General features: G+C 38.7%; 1 protein-coding gene across 3 annotated transcripts in view; it reads right to left on the reverse strand.

The window, feature by feature from the left end:
- The window catches only part of Nfia (nuclear factor I A), a 363,160-nt gene that overhangs the window by 112,416 nt on the left and 236,756 nt on the right, over positions 1 to 13,988 (reverse strand). For all 3 annotated transcript variants that reach the window (XM_048815270.1, XM_048815269.1, XM_048815271.1), the window contains exon 4: positions 11,027 to 11,101. In XM_048815270.1, the coding sequence (XP_048671227.1) occupies positions 11,027 to 11,101 (75 nt within the window). The remainder of the gene's footprint in view (positions 1 to 11,026; positions 11,102 to 13,988) is intronic.

Genomic DNA, 13,988 nt, shown 5'->3' on the forward strand with positions numbered 1-13,988 from the left:
TTAGTAGCTGGATAAGGTTGTGGTTATTGAACTTCTGCCATCCACCAGAGACAATCTGCTCAGGCTTGCATTGTTGGAAACAGAGGACAATGGAAGAAAAATTCTATCCAAATTTTCAAGTTACACTGCCTGGGAGATGATGCGCACTGGGTTTATAACTTGTCCAACAGGAATCATCTGGGAGCATTAACTAAATGACTATTGTGTCCAGCTTATTGCTAATGGCACCTATCCTCTTGGGCTGCATTCAATAGGATTCAATGCATATCCATAAAGCACTTTCAAAGGCCCAGGCATGGTTCCAGAAGCTCAAGATACGCCAGTGGACAAGATATATGAAAACTCCTGCCCTTGTGGGGTTTACATTTTAGAGAATAACCATCATCACTGTCCATCCCTCAAATCTGCATGGCCATTAAATAATATGGAATAATGGTAACAGATCCCTTCCCCAGGAAGACTATCAATGTCTAGCATTCAATTTCCAACTTATAAAATAACTGCAAAAAAAAATTGAAGTGTGTTTTTCTTCTGATTACATAATTTAAGACATTCATTGAAAGCTTGTGCTTTGAGCCTGGCAGGGATGGGGGTGGGGAGTCCAATGGCAGCACAGAGTTCTATGGGCCCAGAACAATTTAGTGTTGTTTTGCAAAGATCTTGTAAGAAAGTCCATGTCATTGGCACAATAGGAGTGAACATGGGAAAATACTTGTTCTTTCCATCAAAGGCATAGTTGTAAAATGCACAATGCTATGAAAACTCAAGCAAATCTGGAATCATCGTTAAAGGGAATTAACTTGGAAAGTAATTTATGGCAAGAAAATCCAACTCCTTTGTTATCTTCCTTTTACTGTAATATGCTTCCTGAACACTGCTTATGAGAGAGGGCTTTTAGAAAGGAAAAAAAAAGTATAGTAAAATTAACTCATTTTATCAATTTGTGTTCTCTGCCAGAGTTTCCTGACTGTGGCTACAAGGGGCTGTAAAACTGATGAATTTGCATCGAAAAAGAAACCAGTGTAAGTAATTTGTGTAAGAGGTAACACGGACATAGACTGCTATAATTCAGACACCCTGCAGATAGCAGACTGCTGCAGTGTGAGCAGTTATGGGTTAGAAAAATGACCACACTGCAGTCAGTCTGACTTGAATGGAAATCAATCATAAAGGTACTTTCTCTGCAGCTTCTACGCCACAGTCTTCAGCAACTCCTTTGCCAAGCAGATTTCTGGTCTGTAAACCCTGTGCTGATCTCCTCTTTCTACCCTTGCTTTCTAAAAGATCTGACCAAATGCGGGCTAGGAGTATGGTTTTCCAAACAGGAACATAAAAGAAATACACTGAACTAAAACATGGATTTCTCTCTTGTGAAAATGAGCTTGCCTGCTATTAAAAGATTTAAGCAATGCTTTTTATGAAATGTAACATTAGGTGCCAAAAGTCAGCAGAATGTTTTTAACCCCATGAAGGCATCTGTTAACACAGACCACCATGTTCATACAACTACAACTTGTGGACACAAGGAGTGAATGTGTGTGTGTATGTGTGTGTGTGTGTGTGTGTGTGTGTGTTTTGCCAGGAGGGGAAGAGGGAGTAATTGTTATTTTGATAAAATATTTCCATTTTATTAAAATGAGAACAAGTCACTAATACCCTCTTCTGCCCCACTCCACATCATGAAGTTGGTTTATCTTTGACAGATAATTATTGTGAGTTTAATTTGTAAACCAGGCAGAGTCAGGCACTTTATTGCCATAAAGAAAGCTCAGTCTTGGGTCTCAAGAAACTTAGATATGTGCCCTAGGGGAAAGAACTTTCTCCTGCTTCCTTCTATATTCCTCTCTGCACACAACATAGATTGCTTCATATATTACACATGCAACAAATGTTTGTTCAATTGAACTACAATCATATGAGCTTGTTAATGAAACATAGCTAAGAATTAATACTTATTGACCTTTTATTCCATGACAGGCAATGTACTAGGTGTTTTACTTGAGTGATCTCATTTCATCCTCACAATGCCCCTATGGAATATGTGTTTGTACTATTATCACTTACAAATAAGAAAAATCAGCTGTGAGGTTTAGTAATGTGATCAATATCATGCAGCTAAATAAGTAACAGAACAGGGATTTGAATGCAGGTATTTCCTACATTATCTGCCCAAAGAAATAGGGATAAAACCCACATATCTGATCTCCCTGTCTTTTCTTTGTCACGAAGTACTAGGCAGAGGAATTGAATGACATTCAAATAGAAAAATAATTATCTCCCACCATCTAAGTGGCAAAAGTTCTATGCCATCCTCCTCCTTCTCACTTCTTTGTTTTTATGGATCTTCGGTGTGAGAAGTGTCAGCTAGTGCTCCACTGGACATAGGGCCCTGACACTTGGTCTAGTGGAGCAGTCACGGAGAGGTGAGCAATGCTTAGTGATCTCCTGCATTAGTGGCTTCTGCCTTTGGGACTGAAATTGATTTTCTGCATTTTAGAGTATCATCTCATCTCGGCTTTTGGTTGAGGTCAAATGTAGTACCCGTTTAGTATAGAATATAGCCTTAGCCACGGGATTCAGTCTTCCCTGAAAAGGTATGGATTTGATGGCCTAAGATGTCTTTTCACCATGATGATCTGTAAACCAGGGAAGGGCATCTACCCATGAGCCTCTTTGCCAAGAATACACTGGGGACTATCTGACTATTAGCTATTGGGAAACAAACTATAACAACAGAGCCCCTTCCCAACAACATAGTAATCCAACTGTCTACAAAAATAATCATTTTTCAGCATTTTCAAGAAGAACTGTTTTAATTTTTAAATCACACTTAAATCACATCTAGGTTTACTAGAAAGCACTTTGTCAGTAATAATCTCCAGAATTATTGTTCATAATATGAGTAAAAGAGAAATTTTAAATACTCTAGAACTAAGCACTATTTTTAAAATGCTGATACAAATAGTCAAAACCTGGAAGGCCATTTTAAAAAGTTAAAATTGTGTCAGTATTAGATTGAGAATTTTAAAGTACTTTGTTACCGAATAGAAACCCTTGGAGAGTAGCTTCCAAAATAATGCTGAAATAAAGGCACTGGATAAAAATGTGAAGAATAAGAATCTTCTGACTTCCCACAGCAGATGTAGGGGCAGATGAAGGGTATGATTGGCATGCTCTTATTCTATTAGAATTATTAGCTCTGAAGGGGTCACTATGATGTCTTTTTCTAAATATATCAACTATTAGAACATAATACTAAAATTGTTCTTTTTTAATTTATATGCAGGCATATTTTTAATAATAATGCTGGCAGTGGTCTGCTCAAGGATCTGCTCTGAGCACACAGTGAAATATCAGGGGCAGAAGCTTCATTCAGGAATGGTCATAGTAGTTGCCATTATTGAGCATCTACAATACCTCAGACACTAGATAATTCCTTAATCCATATAACACTCCTGAGAGTTATTACTATTTCAGCGGGCAGACTTAGTCTCCTCACTCAGCTGAGACTTGAATATGCTTTGATTAACTAAATGATTATAACTTATGAGGAGGACACAGCTCAAGGAGTTAAATATTATCCAAAGTTGTGTAGTTCATAAATGGCAATGTTTGATCCCTGACTCTATATCCTGAACTATCTTGTGATACCATGCTGCCATCTTGAATATGGACTTTATATGTTATACATAGGAAGCATAAACAATGGATTACTTGGAAAAGATTAGAAATAGATGAACATAGAAATAGACGCCATGACAACCAATTTGTGAGTTCACCAGGTATCATGTGTTTGCTTTTCCCTAGGTCAAATCTTTATAATAAGAGTGTTCACAGTCTAGTAGATTTAATGGGAGCTTTAGCTGAGAACAGAAAACAGAGAACAAAAAGCCCTCAAATCCTGCCGTGAGAACCTTCACTGCCGGCTTTAACCAGAAAGGTGGTAGGAGTACAAGGGTAACAAAAGAACCAGACCTTCACGAACAGCATCACCAGAAGCCCTGCTGACATCATGAGCTCCTTCCTGCCCTACTTCTAATTTCAGCCAGTACAGTGGCCCATGATACAATGGCCAGGCTCCTATCCAGCACAGGAATTGTGCACATTTCAGTTGGCAGGGCCAAGTCAGCTGAAGACAGCATCAGCCTAAGGGTGAGGCTGCCTCTCACTCTCCATGGGTGAGGAGGGCAGGAGAGGAGAAATCATGTTTGGCCACCCGTATTGTGAGCCGAGACTCAGAAGAAAGGGTAGTTTGATGTAATGATCCATTACTGCCAGGCCATTCCAATGGCTGCCAGCTTGACTAGACAAATATTCATCCCAAATATGTCAAGGAAAAAATCATACAAAAAAACATCCTTCTGAACTAATTTAATTTCAATATTTATTTTGAAAATTTATTGAATTATAGTAAAGGAAACTCACTCAATTAAGCCAGTCAGACTGATGTTTTTCCTTCGAAGAGTGTGGCAACATTTATTATTGTATCTCTTTATGAGGGGTTGACTAAAAGTAGAAAATGAAACAGTTGCAATGCCATAATATATTCAGAATAAGGTGGTTTGGACAGGAAAAATGCAAATATATATTATATATATATATATATATATATATATATATATCACCAATCAGTATTTTAAAAACTGTATACTGGAGATAAACATCATACTTTTTTAAAGGGCTATCCACCCTTTTGTGTGCTGTACACCATACCCTCATTCCAGAAGAGAAGAGGTGCCACTGACTTCTACAGAGACAAAATGTGTTATATTCATTTTAAAATTACTAGTAGAGCCTGCTATTGACCATCTAATTATGCCGAGTTCCATTTATAAACATAGCTAACCACTAAGTTTATGGAGACTTTTTGTGCTGCTTTAATAGGATATTGATCGAGAGCATAGTTTGAGTGGACTGCCATTGAATTGTGTAATGGCAGACAAAAGGCAAGGTCACAGCAACTGTTCGTGCTAGGGCTGCAGTCTATCTTTTATTATCATCTTTTTGTTTCTTCCTTTAATGCTCAAACCCAAATGGTTTCATTCAAAAGAAAATCTTGCTTAAGAATACAAATTATTTTAAAATTAATTTCTATGCCACAATTCACAGCTACCGTGTTACTTAACAGAGGAGAACCAACGGGCCACTTGCTCAGACAAGAAAGTTTCAAATCTATCCCACTTTAATAAAGATCTAAAGTACTGCAAATATTTAAATGGCATCCCCAGAGGACCGGACGTCTGGAATTTCTTATCTGAGACCCATTTCCTCCTTAGGTCTTCTGTGTAAGAACATTTTGTATTTTCAAGTTTGGGCTTGTTCCTACCAAAGAGTTTCATTTTCTTACTGTGCCTTGCAGCCGAGTTCACTCTGCTTCAGCCGCGCCATCATGTCAGGCTTGACCATGGCCAATCACTAAGCTGCTGGCCTGAAAATCTATGTGTGTGGATATGGACCCTTGAAGACATGCCAAGGACTTGGAGATTTAAGAAGGAATTGTTAAAATGTACAGCATTTGGATCTTCATGACGATTCCTGTGTGAAAATCCAGAGTGCACATTTCCAAGGCAGAAAACAGCCACTAGGGTGCCACCTCATGCCAGGCTGAGGCATATGCCTGGTTCCATTCACTCCCACTCTCATTGACAAACAACTCGGGAATCCTGAAGTCCACCCAGCAGCCGGGCTTTGTGGCAGAGCCAGGACAATTCAGCTGCTGGATTTTAATAGATTCTGCAGCAGTGCAACAGGAACCAAAAATCAGTCTGGGTAACTGAGAGTGGTTTTCACACCCAAAGACGCTAAGGCTGGCCACAGTGTACTGAGAATCCCTAGCTTTTCAAAATTCCAGGGCCATGAAGTCATCCTTAGCCACGAAGTTTACTTAACCCTTGCAGCCAGCTTGGGTATACAAACCACTGCTAGAAAATTAGAACACACCAGGCCAGAGTCACAATGGCCTGTGTGTATTTGTGGTTTTCCTCTTTTCCAGTGAAGTATTTAAGGTTTCAGAGTCACTCCACCAACTTCAAGTAAAATAGAGTCAGCACTTTAGAAGGAAATGGGAATAAGGAGTGGAGTTTTGGGGAGAACTTTCTGAGTTCATACTAGCAGGGGTATTTGACAGCCTCAGAGCACATACTTTGAGGAAAACACTGGCTGCAAAATAAACAAAAGAGCTGAGAGCTCTCTAAGCGGCATGACTTAGCAGCGAGCAGAGTGAGCTCTTTGTAGCAACTTGAGGGAAAGAGACCAATCTGAAAATGCCTCTAGAAGGCTTTGTTTGAGGATGCAGCATCATGTAAGAGCCATCTTAACAGATGGTTCCTGTCTCCTTCCTCCCAGTATTATGCTAAAACAACAGGAGTGATTCTGAACCTCGCTGCTAGCACGCACCACCTCTCCTTCCCTCCCTCTGGCACCATGTCCAGTGGTCTGAATTCTCCCCTCCCAAGGGGCAAGGTAATAAAGCAACCAGATCTAGTGTCTGATGGCCTTTCCACAAAGGGGGAAAGAAAGCAAAGGACAATTACAGAGTTATTTTTATTCTGTGGGACTTTCTTTGTGGCAGTAACAGATCTCTCCTTTTTATGCCTTTCATGGACTTTAGATGATAATATCAAAAATTAAAGGGTGGTGGGCAGAAGGCAGGGGTAAGCCGGGCAGCTTCCGTCAACCAGCAGGAATCCTGATGGATACAGTTTAACGTCAAGCACCCTGGCTGCCTGGTCCTCACCTCTGAATCTGTGAGGCTAAACCAAGAGCCTTCTCTGCCATTGCCACCTTGGTAGTAACACTATTACAAACAGCAAACTTGGCACATGGTTATTTCAGAGTCCTCATGAGGAAATACTGAAATAGCACCTTCCTCCTCTATTACAGTTAAAAGGAGGAAAGCTAAAAACAGAAACTAACTGGAAACCTGGGGAAAGTAAATATTTATATTTTCAAATGTAAAACTGAATACTAAGTAGAAATAATGTTTCAAGGTAAAGGGATTTTAGCTGGGATTAGGGGTGAAGGAATGGATGGGGCTGGGACACACAAGAGGGGGTTAAGAAATCGGCAGCACAGTAGAAGAAACTCTAAGACATTAAGGCCACTGACAACATCCTGGTGAAAGGCAAAACTCCAGAGAGAATTAAAAGATGGTTAACATGAAAAGGTGGAGCATGGCATTTTGGGGACAGTGAAAGTATTGCACGTGATACTGTAACAGTGAATACACATCCCTATACATTTGTTGAGACTGGTAGAAGGTATGTGAAGAAAAGCACAAAAGTGAACCCTAATGTACAACTGTGGGTTTTAGTTTATATTTATGTGTTAATATTGACTCATCATTTATAAGATATAGACCATACTATTGAAAGTTCTTAGGGGGAATTGTTGGGGGAATATAAGGAATTTCTGTTAACCTAAAACTATAAACCTCAAAAAACAGCTCTAAAAAATATAAAGTCAAGGCTAGGGACTTAGCTCAGTAGTAGAGTGCTTGCCTACTATGCACAAAGCCCTGGGCTTTGATTCCCCAGCACTGAAAACAAAATTAAACAATATAAAATCTATTCATCAAAAACAAAATCATACCTAAAAAACATATCCAGGAAAAAATATTAATTATTTTAGATGTTTTGGTTCACATAAAAATAGCTTTAACCGTCTTTTTGAAAAGTACAAGTTAATAAACTAAAAGTTTATCAACTCATTCAGAACTGATTACTCAATAAAAGCACAGACTCATTGGATTCTATTTAGTTCTGTAATGCAGTTATAGGAGAGGTCATGACAAAAATGCCTGCAGTCAGCCAGCTGAGTTCAGCAAAGTAAAAGGGTGAGATGCTTAACCTCTTGAGCATCACGGTCTCCTTCACCTGTAAAAAGGGACATTGACACCAACCATGGAAGGATTGAATGAGTGAGTGTTTATCAAGTGCTTAGCATGATGCCTGGCACCTGGTGTGCATTTGAGAAATGCTAGCAACTATAGTTTTTCATATTGATATAGCATCATGTTCCAAACAGGACTACCATCATGGGTTTAATCAACTTATGTGCCAATTAGTTTCTATTTCGAGGATGCAGAATGTACCTCAGCCCTACGCTTCTGAAAAATGTGTCCACTAGCAGCTCTGAAATGGAGGCTCAGCTCTTCCAATGTGGGTGCTGAAGGCAGAGGGCAGTGCTGTGAGGAGTGGTTAAAGATCCCAACACTCTCACATGGCTTGAGTGCTAAGTCTTTCAAAAGGGTGTGTAGGTGAGGAAACATGAGCTTGAGGATCCCTATGCCAGCAACCAAGGCAATTTGTAAAATATACCCTGACAAACCTAGATTAAAGATCTACAAGGAAGAGGGGGTCTCTGGAATACAATTGACCAGTTTGGCCTGAAGCCATGATTTAGCTGACACAGCCCCGTTCCATTCTTGCCAAACAGTTTCCATCAGCACAAGGCCATGTGTGAGTGAGTCCCAGAGCGATTACACAGCAGTGTGCAGAACTGAGAAGCAGGAGCTGAAGGATGTTCAGGATGCCAGGCATCAGCTACAAAACCTACATGGGGACAGGAAACAAATCCAGGTCCCTCTGCAAATTCAATCCCAGGTCTGTTCAAACCCTCTGGCAATTGTAAAGGCAGGTTTAGAATTCACTTGGCAACCATGTTATCTTAGACTGAATGGAGGTCTAAGCATGTACTGACACACTTTGGGAAATACAACCTGAAAGGGAAGCACAGGAAGTAGAAGAAGGATGAGATGCTGGGGATTATTCTGAGTAGAGTGGACCTTCTACAATCCTAGGCCTGAGCAAATCAATGGTAATGAAGACTAAATGTAAGCCTGATAGAAGCCAGGGAAGAATAAAATGGTCTAGTGCTCCAATCTTAAGAGTCAAAAGGATCTTTTAACTCTTTAATATTTGGATCTTGGTAAGGACTCAATAAATGTATCTTCCTATAATGCTATGGTGACAGGTATACTCTTTACATTGTATTATTAAACTTATAAGAAAAATGTAGAATATTAGTCATTTTCAAGAATCTTTTAAAGTTAAAATACACATACACATGCATTGTTATTTGTCTATGACAAAGAGCTAGCTAATCAGATGTGTGATAAGTAGGTGCATATTCCCTCCACGTTAACAAAGCAACCTTGTCTCTACTTACCTGGTGGGTACTTTAAGCATACTTCAGTAAGACAGCTGCAACTTCTCTGTCTCAAGTGCTAACCTGCTGCTCTGAACGTCTCATTCCCTAGGACTCTGATTTTCCTCCGCTGGAACACCTAAGTGTCAGTCTGGGAGTCCCTAGCCCCCTGAATTCTAACACCTATAGTTATCTTCCCACTAGTGTCTAGACTCACACAGTAAGTTTTTCAAGTTCCCTTGAGCCAGACTAAGAGTACAGATTCCAGCATTTCCTAAAAGCATTCACCTACTATTTGATTCAGGTAAATGACTTTAAATAGATCCTCAATTTAGCTCATCTGTAAAAATGGAGGGAATTTCATATCTGACAAGTTTATTGCAAGAATTAACTTCTGTAATATACATAAAGGTCTAGCACAGTGCCTGGCAGATAGTAAATGCTCAAAAGTCTTGGATTCTCCTCTTCGACCATGCTCTATCCCACCTTCTGACTCTTAAAGACTCTTCCAGTCTAGGAATGACTAAAATAAGAAAAAACAGAATCTGGGCTTGGAAGATCAGGATGGCTTGACTTGCCTGACCTGAAGCCTTATTATAGAGTTGATTGGCTTATTTGGTCAATCTTACCATCCTGTAACACAGTGAATAAGGGACAGGAACTTGAAATAAAAGTATATATGCTCAACAGGTGTGGTGGCGCACATCTGTAATCCTAACAGCTTGCGAGGCTGAGACAGGAATCATGAGTTCAAAGACAGCCTCAGCAACAGTGAGGTGCCAAGCAACCCAGTGAGACCCTGTCTCTAAATAAAATACAAAATTGGGCTACAGATATGGCTCAGTCGTTGAGTGCCCCTGAGTTCAATCCCTGGTTTAAAAAAAAAAATGTATGCTCATTCTACCTCATTCCACAAAGGACTTGATATCAATTGAAAGCAATTTCAACTGTGTTAATTTTATCTACAAGAGGTATTTTCAATTAGGTGTGTGGGGGGGTAAAGTTATTAATATTGGATATTTTTCCCTATTGGGACCTAGAGTATCACAGTCGTTGTAGGTATGCTTTTATTTTTTTATTTTTATTTATTTTGGTACTGGGGATTGAACACAGGGGTGCTTAACCACTGAACCCCATACTCAGCCTATTTTATTTTTTATTTTGAGACAGGTATCTCCAAGTTACCTAGGGCCTCCCTAAGTTGTTGAGGCTTGCTCTGAACTTGTGGTCCTCCTGCCTCAGCCTTCTGAGTTGCTGGGACTACAAGTGTATACCACCACACCCAGCATAGGCATGCTTTTAAATAGAAAGAAAGAGATGCTCTTGAGGGAATTCAGCTTGGCAAATGTGTATATATGTGTGTGAGAGGGACAGACAGACGGATTCCTATACTTTTCTTGGACTGTCTGGATTATGTCATAGCAAAATAACAATCAATAGGCTTTTGATCAACAGACCAGGGTGGTGACAGGTTCTCTTCACTCACTGTTGTTAGTCATTATTGACAAACTGGTAATGATCAGGCTGTATTCTGTCATTCATACTGAAGGCATTAGCATTGTTTAAAGGTCAGAAACAAATTCTTTTAAAATGCAGAAGTTCTTAGAAACCAGGGAAGATTCAGAATTTTTAAAAAATTATGTTTGTATTATATACTGGGGAATCCATAAAATTTCAGTCCTTCCCCATAATGCCTCACATTAAAAAAATTTTCCTGATTTAAAACAAGGGCTTACCAACACACTGCAAGGCAAAATTCTTATAATGAGAAGAACAAAAAGTGGGTTCTCAAAGATTTTTATGTCTCTAGGAGCCTAGACAGAAAGTAAACACAAATTCAAGGCAAATCTGTACCAAATCAAAGCAAAATTACACTTACTCTGTGACACTCTTACTAGCTCAGTCACACTGAAAACACCTGATGTGACAAAACTGTCCTGGAAGCCCAAATGTCCTGCGGAAACAAAAACAAAAGAAAACAAAGTCATAAATAGAAGACATTTGACAACAAAACTCTAAATATTACTTTCATTATGATTAAGAAATGGGCTGCCTAATCTCATACACGGCTGCCTGGTTAGTTCATGTGGGTGGGCACAGTCATTTGGTTATGAAGCTGGCTTTTGGTTTGAATCTGGAGGTTGTGGAAAGCTATGACACAACAACTGGGTGATTTTTGAGATGGTTAAAAAAAAACTCAGCAGGAAATCTTCATCAAGACAATTTAAGAGAAATGGTTCCCGTGAGTGACCCCTGAGGCCTGAACAATTGGGATGAAACAGCATACCTAAGGATCAGTTAGGACAGCCAAGTTCTAGAACAGTTTTGAAACATTATTCTCTCCAGAAACATCTAATCAAGATTAGTTATCCATTCATTTAAATCAAATAAGATCTAAGGATGTTCCTCTTTGATTTCTAGAGGTACTAAAGGGAGAATTTTTTTTAAAGCCAGGATGGAAAAAGCAAGCTTAAACCACATAATACAAAAAACAATTATTTTGCACACAAATAAAAATTCAGATTTGTTTAGAGAATGAGATTAATGCTTTTTGTGAAAAGAAATAAAATGGTTCAAAACTGTTTCATCTTTATATTTTGTGTCTGCTTCTTTTTTTGTTTTGTTTTGGGGACTAGGACTTAAACCCAGAAGTGCTTAACCAATGAGACACATCCCCAGTCCTTTTTCATATTTTATTGAGAGACATGGTCTCATTAAGTTGCTTAAGGCCTTGCTAAAATTGCTAAGGCTGGCTTTGAACTTGCAATCCTACTGCTTCAGCCTCCTGAGCCACTGGGATTACAGGCTACAGGCATGTCACACCATGCCTGGCTGTCTGCTTCGTTTTTTGCTGAACGTAATTAATTTCCTTTGAAATACCTGATATTACGTCTATCACCAATTATATAATTTTATGGTATATTCAAAAATATAAAACATAAAAATGGCAAGAAACCCATATTCTATGGCATGTAGTTTCACTCTCTGCCTCTAATAAAAGTTTCTGATTCTAAGAGTCTCTCAGAGGTAGAATTCTATTTGAGAGATCAATCTGTGAGGTCAGCTTAATCTTTACTTGCTTAAAATCTGGCTCAGAGAAAAACTTGTTGACAAAGGATTCTTGAAATAGCTGTTTTGGCTATAAGAAACATACATTTTAGAAATTCAACATAAGAAAATAGACCAATCTGAAAATATAACAATCCTTAACTAAAAAGTGAATAATTTTTTTTTTTTTTAGTTTTAGATGGACACAATACCTTTATTTTATTTATCTACTTATTTTTTATGTGGTGCTGAGGATCGAACCCAGGGCCTCACATGTGTGAGGTGAGTGCTCTACCGCTGAGTTCCAGCCACAAACCCACAATATCTTTATTTTATTTGTTTATTTATATGTGGTGCTGAGGACTGAACCCAGGGCCTCACATGTGCAAGGCAAGCAATCTGCCACTGAGCCATAACCCCAGTCCCTAAAAAGTGAATTTTTAATAAAAGATTTTCTATATTACTTAGAAGAAGCAAGTTTACCTATGGCACAGTTTACGTACCAATAAATTTATGAACTATCAGGCACATAAATGTGAAAAAAATTACCATGTTTTGAAGGATTATAAATGGATCTATGAGTTCTTCTTCTGCTTTTTATGGTATTTTTGTATGTAAGGAAGATTTTTGCTCAGATTTAAAGGAAAAATTCCATTTAACATTTATATCAAGCACATACTATGTGTGTGTGTGTGTGTGTGTGTGTGTGTGTGTTTTGCTAGGGATCCAACCCAGGGCCTCATGCCTCTGGAAAAGTGCTCTGCCACTGAGCAGTGAACTTAGCCTTATATCTGGTACTTTGACTACAACAGCTCTAATTTTTAGAATATGGAATAATTGTAAACTTCTTTATAATAAAATGGCAAAATTTCACCTTAAATTTGCTAAGAAGTTTCATCAGTCAAAATAACTCACATCCAGGCATTTGGTTGGCTTTTATTTGGTAAATGCCTGAGGTCTGCCTCTTGGATTAAGAGAACCGAGAAATAAAAAAAAGATAATAAATTTTTAAAAATTCCCTAAAGAGGTCTTGGCAAAATAGATCATAACACCTCTTTCTTTTTAGGACATTGTTAAGATCACATTTATCCCAGAGATCATAACAAAGGAAATCCAGTCACAATGTCCACTAAAGTTGACTTAAAACACATATAACAAAGAAATTCATAGCTGAATAAAGATCTAGTTTTGTCTCCAGTCCTTGCTCATCTCTTTCTTCTTTACTTGACTAACGGGCTGATACTTGTTTCAGTTCCAACCTCTGAAATCCCTTATTTTAAGAAAGAATTAAGAAGAATTTTTTGTATCAAATGAATATAAACACAGGTACCTTAATCCTGCCACCAAACAAGCAAGGAATGTATTTCAAAGACTAAGTGGAGTTTGATACAAGGATTTGGGCGGAGGAGCCCTTGTACTCATCCATTCAAACTCACCCTCACCTGGGTGCTTCTTTTCTTTGGTCCACCTCTTAAATGTTGGTATTCTCCAAGGTCTGTGTTCGTGTGTGTGTGTGTGTGTGTGTGTGTGTGTATGTGTGTGACTAAATTATTTTATCTACTTGCATGACATCAGCAATCAGTTTAGACTGTGATAGTCACGGAAACTAGATTAATGTTTGATTTTTCACCACTGTATGTTTTATGCCTAAGACAAAGTAGTTAGTGAACATTTGCCGAATGAGTGAATGACTCTCTGGCCAAGGATGCTCCAAACTTTATCTTTTGCCATGATCTCTCTTCTGGGTTCCAGATCCATAAATCTAAATATCCATTGGACATTCTATCCAAATG

The sequence above is a fragment of the Marmota marmota genome, unplaced genomic scaffold, assembly GCF_001458135.2.
Source record: "Marmota marmota marmota unplaced genomic scaffold, marMar, whole genome shotgun sequence".
NCBI lineage: Eukaryota > Metazoa > Chordata > Mammalia > Rodentia > Sciuridae > Marmota > Marmota marmota.